Here is a 21,988-nt window from a genome sequence, read left to right as displayed (position 1 = left end):
CCCCTGGTGGGAGGCACTGGCTGAGGATAGGCAGTATCTCTTGAGAATCTGATGTTCGAAATACAAAAGCATATTGCTAGAGTTTTGAAAGAAGAACCTCTGAGTTCTCTCTTAAGAGGTCTTTGTGCAGCTGGAGACCCTGGCGAACTGCTTCGAGCCGGCAGCCTGTGAAGCCACTTGCATCACCGGGTTGTTGCTTTCCTCGTGATCTCCAGTGTCAAAAGCCAGGCCTGTGCACCGCATTAGCTACTGCAGTTCAGGGTGCAGAGGCAGGAGACTTGAGTATTCTGATGGTTCTGCCATTGGCGTTGACCTTGAGCTGTTTGCTTTTGTTGTATCTCAGTTTTTTTATTCTCTGAAGTATGGAGAACATTTCCCCTCCCGTGTTTCACAGAAAGATGGCAAGATAAGTAGATTAATACTTTGAGAGGCTTAATCAAAGTAGCTATTAATATCGTAATTATAATGATATCATAATTATAATGACGAATAGTATAATTGCCAGCTTTCCGTGCTGAAGGCATCATGAGAGGGATCTGGCTGTGCTCTGCTGCTGACCTCTGTGCTTTTGTGGGAAGAGAAGCAAGAATATTTCTCTCGCACACTCATTTTAATTGGTTAGTGTGCATAAGGTAGGGTTTTGATTTGCTTTTTTACATGTGGGAAGCTTTTTGCTGCTCCCTCCACCTCCCAAAGTAACTATTCTAGGCATATGCATGTGTGTGCTGTTTTCAATGAGAGGAAAATGGGGCCCTCTTTTAGAAATTGTTTTGTGAGTTACTGGGTTTTATATATATCTTTCACATTATAGTCTTGGAAATCTTTCTGTGCTGGTGTGTGATTTATCATTTAAAAAATCAGCTACATGGTATTTAATGGAATGCATGTGTCAATATTCTGTTAACAGTCTCTTGATGAGCAGTTTTTGTGTGCATAATAGGCCTTTGTTACAGACGGTCTTGCTATGGTGTGAAGTAAGGCCACTGACACTTCGAATACGAGATTCTCCTAGTCTTGGGTCTGTGTGCTTTGGAGTTAATTGCACAGCCTCTTGGGGTCTCAGTGTCTTACTAAAAAGAGGGGTTTGGACTGAAGGATATTCTCAGATCTATTCTCAGCTTTAAATGCTATATATTCATCATCAGATCTTGTGTGCTAATTATCAGTTGCTACATAACAAGCATTCCAAAACCGAATGTCTCAGAGCCATAGCTATTTATTTAGCTTCAGTTAAACCAGAATGTCATCTTGTCTGAACTGTGCTTGACTGATCTCATTTGGGCTTATGTGTCTGCAGCCTGTTCATGGGGGTGGTGGGCCTGGTATTGGCCTCACTTACATGGCTGGCTATTGGCTGGGCAGAGCCAGTGAACTCCATGGCTGCCCTGGCTCTGTGCACTGTGGCTGGGTGGGGTTCCCAAAGTAGCAGGAACAGAACTGGCAGGCCTTTGCAGCCTAGGTTTGGAATGGACACAGTGTCGCTTCCATTGCATTCTGCAGGTCAGAGCAGTTCACGAGGCCAAGTGGATTTAGGAGGTGGGAGAGAGAGATTCTGTCTCTTGATGCAAAGAACTGCAAAATGTTGTGGCCATTTATATAGACTAGCATATCCTACAAACTGGGCCTTTGAATACCAAGTAAAGGCTATAGAAAAAGGAGGAAGGAGCAGCTGGAAGCTGAACTTGGAGACTTAAGATCTTTTTCTGGTCAGTGTAAGTGCCTTTGATGCAAAAAACAAAGAAGAAAACAGGAAGCCATGTCTCAGACCACTGCTGTGCATATGCTAGTGAGCTTGGCCAACCTTAGGGCTCTGGAGGCAAAGCCCACATGGCCGCTGCTCTGTTCAGTGTGGTTTTACAGAGCTAAACCAGTAAACTACAATCCAGAAAAAGGGTTTCTGTTGAAATATAAACCCAGCGCTGTACAATCCCAAAGGAGGGACCCACCAACTCTATCTGGAGGGTCTGAGAAGATTTTGATGAGCTGGTTCTAGTAGGAATAGGGAGCTGATGCTTATTGAGCCAAGAAGGGCCCAGTGTGGGCATGGGAAGAGGTTTGCAGCCCAAGGAAACAGCATGAATGGGGGGTCTGTGCCCTGGGAAGACCAAAGGACTCAAGCTCAGGAGAGTTCTGGGGTCAGGAGGCTGGACTGAGGGAACAGGTGTGTGGGCCTCAGCTCTGACTGGAAGCTGTGACCAGGTGTGTATAAAGTGAAGGTTCCTGTGGCCAGGATTCTCACCTGGCCCTGGTTGGCTAGCTCACTACACACGTGTGGGCAATACGTCTATTGACTCTGTATGAAGAGCTCTACCCAGTACTCTGGGCGACACGGTGGCACAGCTGCAAGGCTGCAAGAGAGCAGAGCAGAGGCTGGAATGGTGGCAGTGCCGAGGACAAAAGCCCAGAGGATGGCTTGCTGCATGCAGACTCGCTCTGAGTGAACGGGATTTCAGTGATTGACCTGCCACTGTGGAAATAAAGTTGGGTATACCTCTTTCACCCCAATCATGTTTTACTGTTATTTCTTTGGTCACATTGAATCTACAGTGAACTTGCCCAGGGCTGAAATCCATTGGCAAGACACTGGGCCATGCCAAAAAGGACTTGACAACATTGTCATCGAGAAAGATGGAATTGGTGAAAGTGAATCAGAGGTCACCCCACTGGTCACCCTTGTAGGAACCATACAGAGTGTGCTTCAGAATTTTCCACCCCATGTACAGAAGATGGTGTTATTTATCCCCTGCCTTCCCTCCCTGTTCATCAAGGGTTGCCCCAAAGTGGTGTTAACTCTGTCTTACGCTTCCAGCTTTGCTTTTAGAAGTGAGTTCCAACTGACTTCCCAAACTGGCTTTCATTGAACAGCCACGGGTCAGAAAGCGGGAGGTAAATACAGCAGCCAAGGCCTGGCACTAGGACCTGTGCACTGCTGTTGCCTTAGCAACTTAAAGGCGGGGCCAAGAGGGCAGAAGGCAGGCCACATGTGTGTCCGGCATATGTAATTTCCACATTCCTCCATCTGTCCTGTGTAGCCACTCCTTTCTCTCTCAAAGCTTTAGGAATACCCAGGGTTGATAGTGTCTGATCACGGGAGTTTTCTCAGCCTGGCTCCTAGTGAAGGTCATGTATTTGTCCCAGTTCCCTGTGTCTCTTGTTCTCTTCCATTATTCATTTTGATGGAATAAGGCCAGTGGACCTGTTAGAGTTAAAGCCACTAAGTCTGTTAAAGCTGTAGGAGTCCAATTACACTTTAATACAAGGCCAAACCCTCTTTTTAAAAAAAACGAACAATTTGGACTCTTCCACAGGTGGTGGAGTCTCTGGAGACAGGGAGAAATGAGGGGAAATCTCTCAGGTACTTCAATGCAGGGAGTGATCAGAGTTTAATTTTCTCCTTCACATTCTCAAGCATCTGTTATGACAGTGACATACTGGCTTAGGAGCGGTTAGAGTCCCCCCAGGAGCCGCTGTGTTCCCCTAACACCCAACAGCTTTGCATCTGTTTCCCTTGAGGATCAGGCCATCTTCCTCCCTGTCCCTGGAGTGTCTGCCTGGAGCCGACCTGCTCAGGGTTGGACACCTTAGCCAATACCACTTCTCCTGTAATGAGCCCAGGAGCTCTTGGCTGAGCCAGTGTTTGCACTAGTGAGTTTATGGAGCCTGCTTTCTTGCAGCTTACACTTTGGAGAACATGCCCCTCCTGGGCTCCGTACCCGAGAGCTGAGACACCGGAAGAAGTCCTCTTAACTGATGATTTGAAGACATTGTCTCTTAATCAAAACCAGTTGGCTACAGCACCAGGCGTCATCAATGTGATATATGCAAACCTTAAGCATGTATGCCACTTTAACTTTAAATCCTCACTCATCAACCTTTAGATGTACATCCAAGGCCCTTTCACCAAGTGTGAGTTTACTGGTAGAAATTCTGCATCATTTCTCTTCTAGAAAGTATATCTATAAGGTGTCACCTATAATTCTCCGTTGTGGTTTCTTTAAAGAAGAGGGCAAATTTGTTACCGAATCCTTCTAGGTTATATGTAAAAGGTGAAAGATATATGTGATCTGAAGAGAAACCAGAGCATTCCTTCTAGGTTATAAATGGTTTCTAGTCTTTTATAGTTACCATGCCCACATGTAACTCAACAGCAGTTTTTAGCAGCTCACTTCTATTGTTATTTTTCAAGTCAGGCAGCTTAGTTTCACAAAGAATCCATACTAATATTATGAGTTTTTGTTTAAATAAGGCAGTTTAAGTAAGTACACTGGTATAAGCTGTGTAGGGACCAAATACATTGCCCTTGGTGGACACCCAGCTTGGCTGGTTGGTGCAGAAGTGTGCAAGCGTAACCAGAGAGAGGTGACGAGCCATAGCAGTCAGCACCCTGCCTGCTGCCAGCAGTAGGGTTTATGGAAGGAATGAAAAGTAGAGGAAAATCCAGTTAGTTGATTGAGGACATCAAGAGCATCTGCTATAGCTTTTCTAACTTTGCTACCTGTTAGCCTGAGAACGGCAGTGTAAATATCCTCACAAATAAAATGGTCTAAATTTCTGGGTATCTTCGAATGACTCCATCCACACATTCCATGGAAATTATTGGCACCCATGGGGAGTCCTATGGGCTTTCCAGCTTTGCTCGATATTCATCTGATGGGCCAAGTCATGCCATAGAATGGCAGAGGTTCTGGTCCTTAAAACCACATATACTGCTGAGTCCCTGTCATATTCATCGGTAAAAATTGAGAGATCTGAGAGTGAATCAGGTTCTTTCCTTTGTGATCCAAAAATTAATTGTAAGCCAAAAAAAAAAAAAAAACCAAACCAAGCCAAAACCCAAAAGATCTTGTTGGCTTTGTATACTTGTCAAGCTCTGTGTCTGGGTTCTTAAAAATCAAAGACACAAAATCTAATTCCTTTGTGTTTTAAAAATAAGCCTAGCTTAGTGTCAGCATAAGCTTGTGAACCTACAGTTTATTTCTGCATTGGTAATTGTCTTTGGGAGAATTGTGGAGGGGTTGTGTAGGTGTACGATATACCTGCATATGTGTTACATATATATGAAAAGTGCAGCAGAAAAAAGGAAGGCACATATTAATGGCTTCCAAGGTCTGGTCAAATACAGCATTTTCAGGAAAATTTCCTAAGTGATGCGTAGGCTTACAAGGTTTGTGCAGCTTCCTGTGGCTCTCGCCCCCAACGTGGGTCCGTAAGGCACTGTTTACCCAGATTCCCTGAGCTATTGGTGAATCTTGCATTTCTGTCTTAGTCTCATCAGTAACACCAAGCTCAGAATAAGTAATGAGTGCAATTTATTCCATAGGTGCTGTCACGTTCTGCATGCAGCCGAGGCATGTTGACAGTGGTGTGATTTAATTATTTTAGCGTGAAGCATTTTGAAACAGAAGTAGGTGTGCCCTGTTGAGCTTCATGCTTTTGTGTCTGAGCGTTTGGGAAGGAGATAATGATCATCTATCTCTATGTAGAGAGAAGCTCTCTTGTCAGAGATTTGTTATTGACTGTAAGAAAATGAAATTTGCTTCTTGAAATGTTCTGAGAAGTGCATTGGACTTTTCTTGTCTGTGGCTGGGCTGATCCACTGAGAGGTAAACATAAAATAAGAGCTCTTTTCTCCCTGTGTTGGGGAGTGCTCCTTTATAGACTTCCTTGGCATGGGGTCCCCGTTTGTTCTGTGATTCATTTCTGGCACAAAATATCATCCGGGTCGATTATATTGACATGTGAGAAGAAATAGAGAAGGCCATACATCATGAAATTCCCATCTTCAGGGCAGTAGTCATACAATTTTACCTTGAAAAGTATCCAGTAGAGATGCTTTACCTGCACTGTACACATGTAAATTGTGGGCAAATAACATTTAATACCTGCATGTGGCCCTGAGGCAGCAGCTTATTGGAACCTACTGTTATAAATGGCTCATCATTCTGAGTGTCTGAATCAGCCTCAGGTGATACCAGTACTCTGGATGACCTAGCAGTTGTCCTTAATTTTTAATTCAGGAGCTCATCTTTTGATCTGGTACCTCTCTGACCTCCGCTTCTGCTGCTCTGTGCCTTTCTCACTTCCACCCTGGCTGTGCCATCCCTTTTGCTCAAATACGCCAGATGGACTCCATTCCAGTGCCTTTGCACCTGCTGAGGTTCTGCCTTGAATGCTGTCCTTCAGACGTCAGCATGGCTCACTCCTTTGCTGCCTTCGTATCTTTAAGTCAAATGTCACCTTCTCATAAGGCCATTTCTGGCCACCTATCTAAAATTGGAAAGCCTTCCTACTTTTTTCTATGTCTGCTTTACATGTATATATATGCTTATTTATATATATACTACCCCAGCTTTATATTATTGTGTATATTATCTAAAACAGTTTATTTTATCTATTTATTTATTTTGATGCTTTTGCCTCACTAGAATGTCACTTGCATGAGAGCAGGAATATATGTCTGTCTGGGTAATTATTATATCTCTGTTGCCTAGAGCAGTGCCTGGCACATAGTAGATGCTCAGGAAATACTTGCTGAATTATTGGACTAATGTGTATTGGTTGATACTCTTATCAGGTTTCTTTTTGGATATTTCATGTTTGTGTATAATTAGGTGTAGGTGGTGTCTTTTCCAGACTCTTCTGCCTATTAGAAAAGGAGAGGAGATACCAGTGAGTCCCTGTTGGCATTTTTAAAAGTAGGTTTTCAGGGAAGGAGCAGTGTTTTATTAGTGGTTAAAATTGAGGTTAGAGGATTCTCTGCTAGTATTTACTTTGTTCATAGCATTTGCTAGGTGAGGCCCTGTATCAGGTTCCACTGGGTACATGTGGCTGGTTGGACACCTGGCCTGGGGCAGACATAGTCTAGGGGAGACAGTGAGGCATGGAGAGAGGTGACTTCTGGGTAAAACCCACGAAGTGCTACGAATGAGGTGAAGTACATTTAATCTTTGACATCTGTAGACAGATACAGTATCCATCAAACATTGCCCTATTAGTATGGGTAATTGATTTAAAGACATTTAAAAAATGAAAAATTTTGGCCCCATGTAATTTAGCCTTAATGAGCTTATTAAGTATTTGAGAATTGGTATGCTAAGGGTACTTTGATATTAAAAAGTCTCTCTCCCCCTCCACCCCCTGCAAACTGACCTAGCAGTTAAGAGCCCTGGTGACTTTTTTGGCCTCAGTTGCAGAGCATAGGTGAATCACCTCTGTTAAGTCAGAGTGTAACAGCTGAGAGTACCGGCTGTTAGCATCGATTCCTTCCGTAGGAATGAGTCTTCATTTGCCTGTATGTGCCCTGCAAATCTTATCCTTTTCTTTTTAAGCTTCTCTTGCTCGCAGTGTGTTTTAAGTTCTGTGGATCTTGCTCAACTACCCTGCCATTACTTCCAGCTGATGCTTGTTTATTATACGTTTATTGTGTGCATGGTCTATGTCTTATTTATACCAACTCTTCCTGATGTATGCCTACATTGTCTCAACTGCCCACCCTCACAGTGAACATCTCTACAGGCAACGGTGAGCGTATTTGTTGGACACTTGCCCAGCAGAATGCTTGAGCATCATAGGGAATATGCATATATATTTTCACTAAATTCTGCTGTATTGCTACCAAAATAGTCTACTCTCCTACTGGCAATGTAGGAGGTTCCAGTTGCCTTACATCCTTGCCATTACTTGGTGGTGTTTTACCCTTTAGTTTTGACAAATCTAGTAGGTGTCGAATCTCTTAGCTATTTTTAATTTGTACCTTGAGACACTTGTTAGCTACTCGTGTTTCTCCCGTATATTCCTGTTCTTATCCTTTGCCTATTTTTTGTAGTGTCTCTGACTTACGTTTGTAGGAGCTCCTTTTATATTCTCCATATGAATCTATATTCTCCCAGTCTCCACACATTTGTTAATTTTGTTGTTATTTACAGTGTAGTCAAATACATCAAATGTTGGACTTGGGGCTTGTGCTTTGCATCTTGTTTAAGAAATGCTATCCTACAGGCAGAGTTATGTAGACATTCTCCTACATTGCTTTTGCTAGCTTTGTAGTTTTACTTTTTGCATTCAGATTTTTACCTTTGTTTGTGCTGTCAGGTTCAGAGCCAGCTCTATTTTTGCTTTTCCCGTATCATTTACTCTCTTCACTGATTTATGGTGCTGCCTCTGTAATACACCAAGTTCTCATATACACATAAATATGTTTTTATGCCCTCTTGTTTAATTTGTAGTCCAGTTGCTTGTTCTGGTAAGAATACCATATAATCAGAGTGGCTTTGTTGTTTATTAATACAGTTGACCCTTGAGCTAATTGGGGGCTAGGGGTGCCAACTGCCCCCACAGTTGAAATTCCATGTATAACTTTTATAACTCCCCCAAAACTTAACTACTAATAGCCTACTGTTGACCAGAAGCTTTGCTAATAACATACAGTTAACAGATATTTTATGCTATATGTATTATATACTATATTCTTATAATAAAGTTAAGTTAGAGAAAAAATATTAAAAAATAGTAAGGAAGAGAATACATTTACGGTACTTGTTTATCGATATTGTAGGTTTACATGGTCTATCATGAATTGTCTGTCAGTATGTACATCAGTGTTGTCTTAAGTGATACAAAACACTGTAGCTAGTATACGTATTACTAACACTAGACATCAAAAATGAAAACATAGTGAGAAAAAGATTCATACTTAATTTACAGGTATTACGATTTGTGAATTGATAACAAAGAAGCAGCAGTATGATTGCTTTATGGTAGCCTAACCTACACACTAATGAATGGATCGTTATAAAATTTTTATGGTTATAGTATTAGTTATATTCATAACTCAGTATTGGAAGTATTTTGCTTTAAAAAAAAAACAGTACCTGTGATGATAGACTGATAAACAGTTTCTCTGATTACAAAAGAGGCATTTTGTACGATAATGTAATTCTTTGAAAGCAAAATTATAAGACAGCAAGAAAACGAACAGTTTAAATGTTTTACAAGTCCCAGGCGCCTGACGCCCAGGCAGGGCGGGCTCTCCACGCCCACCAGGGCTCCCACGTGTTCTGCGCGACGAACACGTAGGCGGTGACGGCGCGGACACGGCTCGTGCAGCTCTTGCCGTTCGGTTCTTAGACGCGGCGGACAAGCGGACCAACCCGTCGTCCTCACGTGGAGCCGGCTGAGGAGGTGGCTGCGGCGGCGGCGGCGGGCTGGTCCTGCCCTCTTGGTGGCGGAGGCGCAAGAGGTGGGGTGCAGGGGAGAGGCGGGCACACTCCGTGTAACTGGGTGGAAATACGTCGTGGTTTGTCGTTTTTGCCTTTCCATTTCTCTAAAGACGCTTCTAAACCGTACCAACGCTCCCACCGTTTGCTCGTTTCGGTTCCGTGTTGTCAGAGGCAGCCTTGAACGGCTGGAACTCTGCCGCCAGACTGCCGGGTGTCAGTTTGTGCTCGGGCCCGGCTGCCCCCACGTCCTGCGCCTCAGCCGGCCCTGGGTCGGGAGGAGGCATCGCTTTCGGGTCACCTTCCGTTGGTTCCTGCGGTGGGCGTGGTGTCTCTGAGCTCTTGAGTTCCTCCCAAATCTGTATCTCGAAACCCTTCATTCACCTCCCACCCTTCGGCCTCGTTCGCGGTCTCTTTCACGTGTCCCTTGACTGGCCTTGTCCCAAATCCTGTAAAGTCACGTCTCTGGGCCCCGCCTTCTCCACAGGCATGTGTTGTTTCGGGCTTGAGGGCTCTCGGCCTTTCTCTGACCGCACTGGCCTCTTCAGTGGTGTGACCCTCCCAGGCTTTCCTGGGATTCTCTCTGTTGAGGTTTCCTTCCGTGGTGTAGATGATAATCCTTTCCATAGAGAACCGTGTTAATGAGCCTTACAGGTCCCCAGGTCTGCAGGCTGAATTAGAGATACTGTGTTTGGGGGCAAGTAGACCGCTTCAGTGCCTTTGGTGTTGAACTCTGTTCTGGGTAGCCAAGGGCATTGCCCAATATAAAAAAACTTTAGAAGGCAGCATCTTACTGGCAAGGTACTTCGGGCATCAGGGCAAAGCACTAATGAAAGCTTTTTTGAGTCCAGGGAAAGGGTTCTCGTTGTCTGGCCTTCTTCTGGTACAACCGGAAGACTGGCAGCCGGTGTTTATCTTTTCCCTCCAAGGTTCAGGGGTTAGCAGCTTGCAGATAAGGGCAGTGCTGGTCCTAAACCTGCCTGCATGGGCCTAAAACGGTGCTTAGCCTGTCCCTTTCTGCCTTACGTTCTGGCACTTGCTTCTCTTACTTATTCACACCTGTCCTTTGTGGCATTTTTTCCCCATAACAGGTCACTTTAATTTGCATTTAAAGTCTGATCAGGCAGATATCCTTTCTCTGCAGTGATTGTCTTAATGGCATCTGGGAACTCGTCTGCTGCCTCCTGGTTGGCATAAGCTGTTTTTCCTGTTACCTTGGTATTGTTAAAGCCAAATCTCTTTCTAAAGTTATCAAACCATCCTTTGCTGGCATTAAATTCTCCAGTGTTGGATCCTTCACCTTCTTTTTGCTTTATGTTGTCATGTAATGACGTGGCTTTTTCTTGAATCATATCAGAGCCTATAGGTGTGCCTTTATTACAGCTCTCTGCCCCTGCATAAATGCTGCCTTTTCATTACAAGATTAAAGGGCATTTTGAAAAAACTGCAGGGCTTCCCTGCCTGCTGGTGGAGCTGCAGTGATGGCTTCACGACTTTCCTCTCTGTTCTTTAATGGTCCTTATGCTGGATTCATGAACCTTGAAAGGGCAAAAACTTCAGCTGCAGACCTCAACTGTGGTACCCATCAAACAACTCCACTTTCTCTTGTGATGTCATGACTTTCCTCTGCTGCTTGGGAGCATGTCCAGCATAACTCATGGCACCTCACCTGGGCTCCACGGTGTTATTCAAGGCTTGTGCTCTTGCACGAGACACAGTGAGAAATATGCGAGAACCTGGATATCACGCTAGAACCGCAGTTCACCTGTGGGACAGCTGCTCCTGCCGAGATGATTAGTGTCACACTGTTTTAACTGGAGACTCACAACATGTGGGCTCTCCGCAACAGCAACAGGAGGTGGCCACGAAGTTATTACCATAGTACAGTGAGCATGACAGTTTATTTCATGGAGTTGAAATATAATACTGCATCCCTACATTTGCATTTCTGTTGTCCGAATGGTGTCATATACTCAGGTAAGCTCTGTGTGTATGTGTAAAGTGTTTAACTTCTGATAAATCTTAACTCTTTATAGGAGATTTGTGTGTATTTTGTGGTAGTAAACGATAAAATAGTCTAGTATCGACATACATTTACACATTCATGACATACCTTTTTCTTGTTTTTTTCAATATTTCTAAGCTATGTGGTTCATCTATGAGTTCTTCAAATTGGTGCAAATCCTCAAAAATTTCCAAAATATTTATTGAAAAAGCCCCACATCTAAGTGGACCTGTGTAGATCAAACCGTGTTGTTCAAGGGTCAACTGTATTTACCTGGTGGTAAGGTGATTCCCTCTCCTTTTTCAAATTTAACATGGCCCTTCACAAACCTTTATTCATCCACGTATATTAGAATAAATTTGTTTATTTGCTCAAAAAATTCTTCTATAATTTTTACTAGAATAATTATATAATAATTTGGGAGAACTGACATCTTTACAATATTATGTTGTTTAAACTGGTATGTGTATCTCCATTTTCTTAATTCTTCACTGATTTCTTTTCATAGATTTAAAAACTCTTCTCCACAAAGGTCTTATGTACCTCTTACTGTTTTAATTCCTATACTAATTTAATGCTATTGTGACTATTTTATATTTCCTATTTGGTTATTCTTGATATAGGGGAATGCTGTAGACTTTTCTAAGTTTATCATATATCTGGCAACTTTGCTGGACTCATTTTATTTTTTGTAGTAATCACATCTATTATAAATTACATTTTTGCTCCTTTTCTTCCTCTTCTACCTCTTTCTTTTCTTTTCTCTTTCTGTCCTGTTTTGTTAGCAAATGCCCCAGTACTTTGTGAAATGGTAGTGATACTGGAATCCTTACCTGTTTCTGAAACTAAAAGCAATGAAATTAAAATTTCTGTTAAGTATTGTGGTTGCTCTAGGTTTTTTGATATTAACTAATTAAAGGAATGTCTTTCTAGTCCCTATTTTCAGATTTTTTTTTCTATTAAAATGGTGATTTGGCATTAAAAAGCCTTGGGTTTTTGTTATTTACAAACAACGTGTAAAATAAAATTATTTTCTTTGAGAATCTGCACACTTACAAGGGCATATAGTATGCCATTATCCTGTTTTCAAAGGAGTGCTGTGTCTCTGTTTTATGGTGGTAGGTGAGAGGGAAGGAGTTTTGGCTAAGAGGAAGAGTAGAAATGTGTAATGGATATCAGCTTTCCTGCTTTCTAGCAAACATTTTAACAACAACCTTGTGTTAGATCCTGTTTTAAATGACTAAGTCATTGTTTAATTGAGAAGGGCCACTGGTGGGACTGAGTCTGTGAAATCAGACTTTTTTAGTGAATTTTGAATGAGATAATTTGAATTTTAGTGAACTTGTAATTTGGGCCCTACTTTGATATGTTATTTTACCTTTTTGAGGCTATATTTTTTCTATCTATAAAAGGAGGTTTCTCCTAGCTCTAAAATTCTGGGCTTGGTCAGTAGAAAGATGGAATCTTCACAGTTTCAGAATAAAGCTTCCCAGGGAGTCTTAGTACTTGGAATGGTATGCTCCCAAACAAAAGATGTGGATGGGAGGTACAAAAGCTGAGAGGGTGGATATGTGGAAGGTTTTGAAGTCGTACATAACGATGTCTAGTTGCATCTGGAAGACTTGCAAAAGCTGAGTGCAGGAGGGAAAAGGGCTGGTGTGTGATGAGGAGGCCAAATGCGTGAGACCAGTGCTTTAAGCCCACTTGGCCATCTTCAAGCTTAAGCTGGACAGAGTCTGGACCAGAGCATGGGTTAGGAATTCTGGGGGTTAGGGATTCTGGATTCTGGAGAAGTTGGGTTAGCTGTTAGAGAAGAGTCAGCAGAATTTATTTGGAGACTGAAAATGTTGAGAGAAACAGCAAGTTAAAAATGTCAGGTTTTCTCCTCCTCTACTTGCAGGAAATGGAAGTACATGCATTTGCTTGCACTGAAGTTTTTCAAAGAGCTGATATTTGCATGTGTAATCACGAGTTCAGGATGAAATGATTATAATCAAGTTAGAAACTGCCTGTCTGGGGGAAACTACTATTTTTTCTTTTGCACATGTTTGTACGCATTTGTGTGTATATTTTAAGAGGGTGTTGGTATATAGTTAGAGGAAAATGTTTAGGATAAACTAAAGATATGCAGATGACAATGAAATAAATTCCCTAGGCTTGGTAACTTAAAGTTGAAACTCCCATTTTTACAAGAAGACAGGAATTTGGAAAAGTAAAGCTAAGTATAATTCTGAAAAGTTAATCATGGGAATGAACTTGGAAAATGTCCCAGTTAAAAAAAAATCTTATTCCTACTTTACATCTGTTTAAAGCTTGAGAGAACGGAATATTAAAAAATGCAAGCAAAAGAAGGGCAAATGAAAAGGTCCATGTGAAGCTATTAAACAAAATAGGGGAATGGATTCATTTAAAAAACACTGCACATTTTATTCAGATGTTGACAATCTGGAAAACAAAATTCTGAATAATTTTGAGGCCATGAATGCTCTATTTTAAAAACTGTTATGCTTTTCCTTTTTTTGTTGATTTTGAGGTATGTTTACTTCTGGAAGAAAAAGAATAAGCCACAATTTATATGCTTAGCTTTCACATATTTAGGAATGGTATAGTAATTTTTTTTTCTTTTAGAGGAAGAGGGAAGGAATGTAATGAAATGGATTTAGTTGGTTAAAATTGATTTTCAAAATTCATAACCAGGATGGTTTGATTTTTCTACCTCCCTTGGGTTATTTTTTTCTGAAATACAGTGTTTTTTTCCTTCACAGTGAAAGAATTCAAGGAAGTGAGGAAAATATGCTCTGAATTAAATGTTGTTCGAATGTTGTTATAATTAATTGACTTTCAGCAATTTTTCCTATCAGAACAATTTGTAGAAGTGGTTGCTACAAATATATATTTAAGATATTCTCCCTCTACTCCTTAGTTTTTAAATTTCAGCTTCAAGTCTAATTGTAAACTTTTGGTATGTGTTTTAAGAGGATTTTAGGACCAGCTGATGATCTTTTCAATTTGGGGTTTTATGTTTTATTCCAAAAAAATTGATAGGTAATTGCCCACTGTTTATTTAAATGAATTCTTTATTTCTGGTGCCCATGTTGCATTTTGAGTTATCTGTAGGCACTTTCCATTCTACAACAGATGGGCTTTTGAAAATGTGAAATCATATTTTAAATGTACTTTTTCTCTGAAGCAAACTGGTTTTTTGTAATTAGGATGATTTCTCTTTTATTTTTTTTACATTAAGGAAGTGGTAAGGCTGGGGTCTGCTTAAGGCACTGTCTAGGAAACAGTCTTTAAGTCCGTGTATTTCTGGGAACACTCAGCTGTTCCCCTTGCTTGGTTCCTGAAGGCCTCATTTTATTAATTTATGAAAGGTAACGACCACATGTACTGTGTGCTCACTATGTGACATGTGCTTTACCTGCCTCTTCTCATTTCCTTCTCCAGCAACCCAGTGAGGTGTAGGCACTGTTAAAAGTTTCAGCGGGGAGGACATCACATTACCTTGCTAGGCCACACAGCTCATGAGTGTTAGAGCTAAGATTTGCCCTCAAACTATTGGCTTGAGAAAATGTGCTCCTCCCCACTCCCTGAAACTTTCTTTTATGACTATGTCCTCTTGCTGCTCTTCTAGACAGTGGGATGTAATGGAAGCTTCTAGATAGTCCATTGGTTCTGCTCTGACCTTCCCAGTCTAGACACTATCTCTTGGTTCATTGTCTCATTTTCCTAGCTGGACATACTCTTTCTCATGTTTCCTTTCCCTTTCCAGACCTGCCAGTTTCAGCCAATAAATACATAGGGTATGTGTGTGTGTGTGTCCCTTTCTTGGAACCATGGCAAATTTAGGAATCTGATGAAGAATGTAGGGAAAAACCAACAAACCTGATTGCATGTCAAATGCCTGGATAAGATCTGAGCATCAGCATGTTCTTCCCTGCTACCACACTGTGTCTGCTGGCATCATCCATTTATCTCGCAGGCACTTGCTGTGGGAAGGACGCAAGGGGCAACTTCTGTAGGTAACAGTGAATCTAATTCTTGGACAGAAGCAGTTCCCCTTGATTCAGAATTTTCCACAGATGGCAGACTTGGCATTTCTAGTCGCCCCCGTTGAAGTAAATATTTGGAGCAAAAACCTGCCATGTTGTTCCTCTTACTCTGATGTATTTCATTTCAAATTAGTAGCAAGGATGAGTGGGTATGATAGCAAACACAATTTTAACAAAACCTGGAAATTTTAGACCGGCTGTGTTTTGGGAAGAGCATGTTAATTGTGGTTGCAGTTTTCTGCCTTTTCTTCCTTTTTCTCCTGATGCCTGATCACCTGCAGGATTTACCAAGAGTGAGACTTTTTAAACTCATATTTACCCTGAGAAGAGACATGGGTATGAATTAAACCATGAGAATTGCACAGTTAATGGGAAATTAAAGGGTTTTCGACTCAGACCTACTGCTTGTGAATTCAAATGACAGCCCATTAAGAAATGATCATGGGGTTAGGCATCCACAGGGGAGTAATTGGCTTCTGGGTGAATTTTTTGATTTATTGCCATATTCAGTGAGACTGCTACAGGCAAAGGGGCTATCTCCATAGACCTGTCTTCCTCTCTGGCTTCTGATGGGTTCTCATTCTACTCGGAATGTAGTTTTCCCCCTAAGTCTTGCAATTTAATTGCTGACCACATAGGTTCTTCAGTCCAAAATTTAATTATAATTTTGTACATCATCACCACTTTGATCCCGTAGAAAATAAGGAACAGATCAGTGATTGCTTAGAATTTTGTGCTAAGTGATTTTTTTAATATTTAAAAGAATCAATAAGGTCTTCATTGATCAAATTTTAAGCAATGTAAGGAAAGAAGCAAAATGGTGGCCATCCGGCTCCTGCATGCCAGGCACTGTGCTAAGCATTTTATGTGCATGATCTGATTTAATCTTCATGATGGCTTTTAAGGGTCAATATTACTATTCCTTTTTTAAAGATTAGGAAATTGATGCTTAATAAAAAAGCTGAAATAACTCTCCAGAGGTCACACAGCTAGAGCCTGGTAGAGCTGGGGAGTGAAACTTGGCTGGCTGGCTTTAAAACCCAGTGAAAAATCTGCCTTTTCGTGGGTCAAAACAAGTCTCCCAAACAATCAAAATGGATTCCAGTAGACTCTTAGTGCTTAGGCAAACTTGCAAGTGTCTCCAATTACTTGCATAGGACGGTTATTTAAAAGCAATGCACTGCTTTCCAACTTGATCTGTGTCCCTACTGATCATGTCCAAGTTCAGATCCAGAGACACTTTACTGCTACAGCTACTGTGGTCTTGCAAGGTAATGTAAAATCCTGATTTCTACCCTGGCTCCCACCCCACTTCCCAACCCCTTTGTGAGTTGAAAATTACTGATCATTAACACTGGACAGTTTTTAAAGCTGTAACTGTTGATGACGCTAAGACAGCTTTGAAGATACTGACTCGGTTGCTTGGTCCATTGCTGCCATTATCTGTCTTCCCAAATCCTACTCAGGCTTCAGCCCTGCACCCTCGGAACAGTCTTCTGTGTTGAGGTCAGCTTACGTTGATCTTTCTCTTCCTCACTTCTGCATTTTCTGGCTGTCTTACCAAACTAACACCTTGTTACACACTTCCTTACTCTGTGAGTGTGAGTGTGTGTCTTTCTGTGTTTGTGTGTCTTACATGTGCAGCAGTAACCATAAGCATCTGTGGTGAAGGAGGGTCTCATACGTCTATTTCTCCTTGACACAATGCAGTAGATATTCTCCATGGCACACGTGGGTATTCAGTAATTATTTGATAATTGAAATACAGAAACTGCCGTGAATCCAACGTATCATCTAACTGCCTTCCCTCAAGCCGAAGTGAAGTTTAGGAACATTTAGAATGTAAATTTTATGTAGAAGTCAAAAAAAATTGAATTGGTAATATATTCACATGATTCAAAATGAAAGAGTGTAAAAAAACTGTACAGTGAAAAGTCTCCTTGCCCCTCATTCCCTGCTTTTCCACAAATAGGCACCTTTTAAATTTTGCATGCATTCTTCTGTTTTTGTGTGCTGAACCAATGATTTTAAACAACCACAAAAGTCCTCCTTTTCCACATTTTGACACAGAATTTTGCATATTGTAAAGCACTCTGCCCCTTGCATTTTTCACTTGCTTATATAGTACAGAGATTTTTTTTTTCCCCAGACCAACTCACAGAGACCTTTCTCATTATTCTCTTACACCTTGATGGTATTCCATTACATGGGCGCACCAGAATTTTTTAACCTGTCATATGGGTGGACATTTGGGTTGTTTCCCATCCTTTGCCGTTAAACCCACTGTTGCAGTGACTAATGGGCACATACGCCATTTCCCCTGGTCGCAAGTGTACTGGAGAATATATTCCCGAATGCCACATTGCCAGATCACAGGAAGTGAGTTTGTAACCATGACAGGTCCTATCAGGTCGCCCGCCTCAGGGGTTTTGCCCTCTCTGCTCCCACAAACCCATTTCTCTCTGATCCTGTCAACAGACTGTGCATACTCATACTTCTGGGTTTTTGCAGTCTCATGGGTGAAAGGTGGAATCTAAATGTGATTTGAGCTTATATTTATCTTGTGAGTACAGATGAAGATTTTTTCCAGTGGTTTAAGGGCCATTTTTATTTGTTTTGTGAACTGTCTGTTCACATCTTGCCATATTTTAATAGCTTCGTATTTTTATCAATTTCTAGGAGCTATATTCCTAATTAAAAAGTAGAATGATGGGCCTTTTGTCTGTGAAACAAGTTGAAAACATTTTTCCTGGTGGATCATTTGGCTGGGTGGTGGTGGGAGTAGGTTTTTAAAATTTGTTTCCTGCGTGTTAAGTTCTCAAGTTTTAGGTAACCGAATTTATTGTTTTTGTTCTGTTTTGGATTTTGAGTTGTTAGGCCTTCTCTACCCTGAGGTGACATGTTTTCCTTTAGTATTTTTTGTCTTGTTTTTCTTATGTCTTTGATCCATTTGGGATCAGATGGAACTGAGAGGTGAATCCAACTTTGTTTTCAGATGGCTGCCCAGTCATCCCATTACCAGTTATTGAAAAATTCATCTCCACTAAGTTGAGATGCCATCTTTTATCATATACCAATTTGTTATGTCAACTACATATTGTTATAGGATGAAATTTAAGCACTGCACTAACAAATGGGGATTAATTGGTAGATAACTTACTAAATCCATTCAGGCAGCAAATGTATATTAAATACTTAATAAGTTAAACAATTGTTGTATGCCAGGTCTTGGAGAATACAAAGATGAGTTTGCAAGAACCTCCTAAGAAAGTAGTTGGACAATGAGTGTAATCTCAAGGCACTGGAATTAGAGTAGCACAGAGAGGCTGAGATGGGCAGAGAGATGTTGTCCACAGCAGAAACACTGGGCTGAGTATTGAAGGTTCAGCTGAAGTGTGCCAACCAGGAGGGGAAGGACGTGGTAGGAGGAGCTGACAGGTGCAGAGACACAGATCCAGGAGGGTCCAGGGTGCATGGGGTGACCCTTAGTAGCTCTTTCTGGCCATGGTTTGAGGAGACACAGTGGAGATAAGACCAGAAGGAAAGTTAATGGAGATTGTCTCTTTTAAGTGAGTCAGTATGGGACTTGGGCATCTGGTGTGTTTATACCTCCCCTGTGCTTTCATTCTTCTAAACAGAGGAAGGGGAAGTACTAAGAGGTCCAGAATAAATAGAAGCCACCACTTAGTTGTGTTCTGCAGGCTGGTTGTTGAGTTTTGACACCTGTTGCTTATTCTAGACTACTCCAAGCTCCCGAAGCCGAAGTCTCACTTTGCTCCCCCATGGAACACCCAATTCTGCGTCTCCCTGTAGCCAGAGACACCTCGGTGCGGGGGCCCCCGGTGTTGTCACAATCACGCATCACAAGTCGCCTGCAGCTGCCCGAAGAGCCAAGAGTCAGTATTCCGGCCAGCTTCATGAAGTCAGAGAGGTAGGCTTTGCTCTCCTACTAGGTTAAGTGGTCCACGGGAGCCCAGGGCTGTGACTGTTGCTCTGCCAACACAGAGACAGGGCCAGCAACAAACCTCCCAGGCACATGGCCTTAACAACTGCCCCTGGTTTGACAAAAATAATTGCTTCTGTATCTAAGGTTAAACGACTTGTTGGGAGACCTGTCAGAGCTCAGAAAGCAGAGAAAGCAAGCCCACAGAAACAAGTTTGCAGAAGGAAGCATAGTCAGTTAGTTTCCATGCTCACAGCAGAGAAGAGACAGCTCAAAATCATGGGTAATCAGGAAGTGACTGAGGTGGTTTTCAAACTCAGAAAGTGTTAGCCCAGAGCTGATTTCCCCTTTTCTGCCTGCTTGACTTGTCTGAGCACTTACCTCCTTCTGACCATTCCAGACTCACTTTGAGGGGGTGGGGAGGGTAGTAACTGTCCTGGGGAGTCAGAAGACTATTTTTTGCGTGCAAGTCCTTTAAAGCTTTGAACCTGAGTTTCTGCATCTGTAAAATGGAAATAATATAGGACTTACCAACCTCTCCAGGGAAATGAGAGGATCCCTTGGGATCATGCAGATGAAAAAGCCCTTCAACTGTCAGTGCTTATGAATGTGGGTGCTGTTATGTTTTGTTTTTACTATTAATACACTGGGAAGTCATCCGTTTGGGGATCCCAGATCCTTAGCATTTATATCATCCTTTGCAACTATTATCGAGAACAGACTGTGTAAAATAAATGATGTTGGTCTCGGTTGCCTGACTTCTGTTGAGTGCTGAGGCTGTTTGCCTTGCAGCTGACTTGTGTGTAGACCAGCTTGTCCTCCCAGAAGAGTAGTAGAGTCCTTCCTCCATGTCTAGCAGGAGAATGGGCCTCCTAGACTGGGGTCTTGCTGCTGCTTGAGGCAGCATGTATCTCATTTTAGTTTTTAAATGTCATGGGCTGGCTGTCTTGGTCTAATTCTGGCCTAAGACATAAAATCTGAAACCTTCTAAATCAAATCTATAGATGCATATGAAAGATATTCTTTTTCTTGTTAGATTTATACATGCATATACTCCATATTGCCTAGTAAAAGGTACAGAGTCAAATGCTTCCTTTAAAATAATCACCCTGATGTATCTTAGAAAAAGTATTTAGCTATTAGCTTAATTTTGATATGTTGGAAGATATGCGGAATGGCTGTACATGCCTATTGCTTTTCATTTTTCATAGCACTTTTTCATAAAACTGTATTATAGAAAATTTTTTACACAAAGTAGAATGGAATAGTGGTCCCCATTACCCTACTTCATTTCAGCTTTCTGTTGGCCTTGTTTCATCTCTTTCCCTCCATTTTATTTTTTTGCTGGAGTATTTTAAGGAAATTATAAATTTTGTATCATTTTATCATTTGCCTGTAAATGCTTCAATATTTATCTAACAAATAAGGACTTAAAAAGAAAGGCTTAACCACAATATTAACATGTCACTTTTATGGAAACCCCATTGCAGATGTTTTTTGCAAGTACTTTAGAGACTGAAAAGAAGAAAAAAAAGAGACAATCATCAAGTTGAAAGTTGATGGTATTTTAAGAATTCTTGTAATTCTGTTATAATGAATCTCTGATAGACTGACCCTTGTAAGTAAAGATAGGAATCCCGGTACTATGACAAAAGGTGGGGGAGGTGCTTGTATTGAGTGAGCAGAGGCCTCAATAAAATTTGAGGTACTCTAGCATTTGATGCAATCTAATGCATTTGATGCAATCTAATACCAAATTCTTTTCTACATCCATTTTTTTTAAAAGTCACTTTTTAAAAAAAGAACAAAAGTACACTCTCTGTGTATGTGCATATAAAAATGTTCAGTTATATGAAGTCTATAAAGCAAGTACATATTTCAAAAGAAATCTAAGGAAAATCAAAATTACCCACAATCCTTAACCACCTTTCAGATAACCATGGTTAACCTAGTAGTGGATTTATTTCTGGGTTGGTTTCTTTTCTATGTGGGTGACATATATAGATAGGCAAAACTTCTATAGTATGATTTTTGTAGGCAATTACAAATGCTTATTTTTTCCTTATATTGATCTCTCTTCATTTTCCATCTGGGTGGGGGAATTACTGAAGTTTTGCGAGAGTTTCATTACATGAAAAATAATTAGGTGAACTGCCTCCATAGCTGTTTTGGTTTGGTTTTTGTACTCCTGAACAAAAGGATATATACCTCTTATAGTGACTGCTGTTGTTTATTGATGACCTTTCTTGCTGAAAATTAATTTTAAGTGAGCTTGTTGAGATGTATATACAAATGTTGGCAGTTGAGAGAATTGAGGGGTGCTAAACCTCTAAAGGAAGAGCTGAAAGTTTTGATTGTCAAATGTTATGTCCAGCTTTCCTCCTGATTGGAGAAGGGTAGCTTTTTTGTGACATCTGTCCTTTTATGAAGTGGACAGTTCTACCTTGGGAATGAGCTGGGAAAATTTCCCTCATACCTGAAAGTTCTGCAGATTATAAAAGTATATTAATTTCAAAATATACAGGACTTGGCTTTTGGATTCCACTGTATCTGTAAAATAAGTTGAAGAAAATGGAATAGTATTTTTAATCAAGCTGTACCGAGAAGATAAACTTATGACCACTGAAGCAATGGAAAAGATCATCATAAACAAGACAGATGTGCCCAACTATCTGAAGAATAAAAGAAAAATAGCCTAGCCACAGGCAACAGAATAAATATTAAATGGAATGCCATAGCATGGGTGAAGATAATGGCACAGTTTAAAAGATTA

The 21,988-nt window shown here is 41.1% G+C and overlaps 1 protein-coding gene across 5 annotated transcripts in view; it reads left to right on the top strand.

Moving 5' to 3' along the window:
* OSBPL10 (oxysterol binding protein like 10) overlaps positions 1 to 21,988 on the top strand; it is a 297,293-nt gene that overhangs the window by 120,634 nt on the left and 154,671 nt on the right. For 2 of the 5 annotated variants that reach the window (XM_037008628.2, XM_073222471.1), the window contains exon 4: positions 19,012 to 19,203. The exons of the other annotated variants lie outside the window; for them this stretch is intronic. In XM_037008628.2, the coding sequence (XP_036864523.2) occupies positions 19,012 to 19,203 (192 nt within the window). The remainder of the gene's footprint in view (positions 1 to 19,011; positions 19,204 to 21,988) is intronic. 5 annotated transcript variants of the gene reach the window in all.

The sequence above is a fragment of the Manis javanica genome, chromosome 15 (genome assembly GCF_040802235.1).
Source record: "Manis javanica isolate MJ-LG chromosome 15, MJ_LKY, whole genome shotgun sequence".
Classification (NCBI taxonomy): Eukaryota; Metazoa; Chordata; class Mammalia; order Pholidota; family Manidae; genus Manis; species Manis javanica.
The sequence above is the reverse complement of the archived record's forward strand: the minus strand, read 5'-3'. Positions and strand labels throughout refer to the sequence as shown.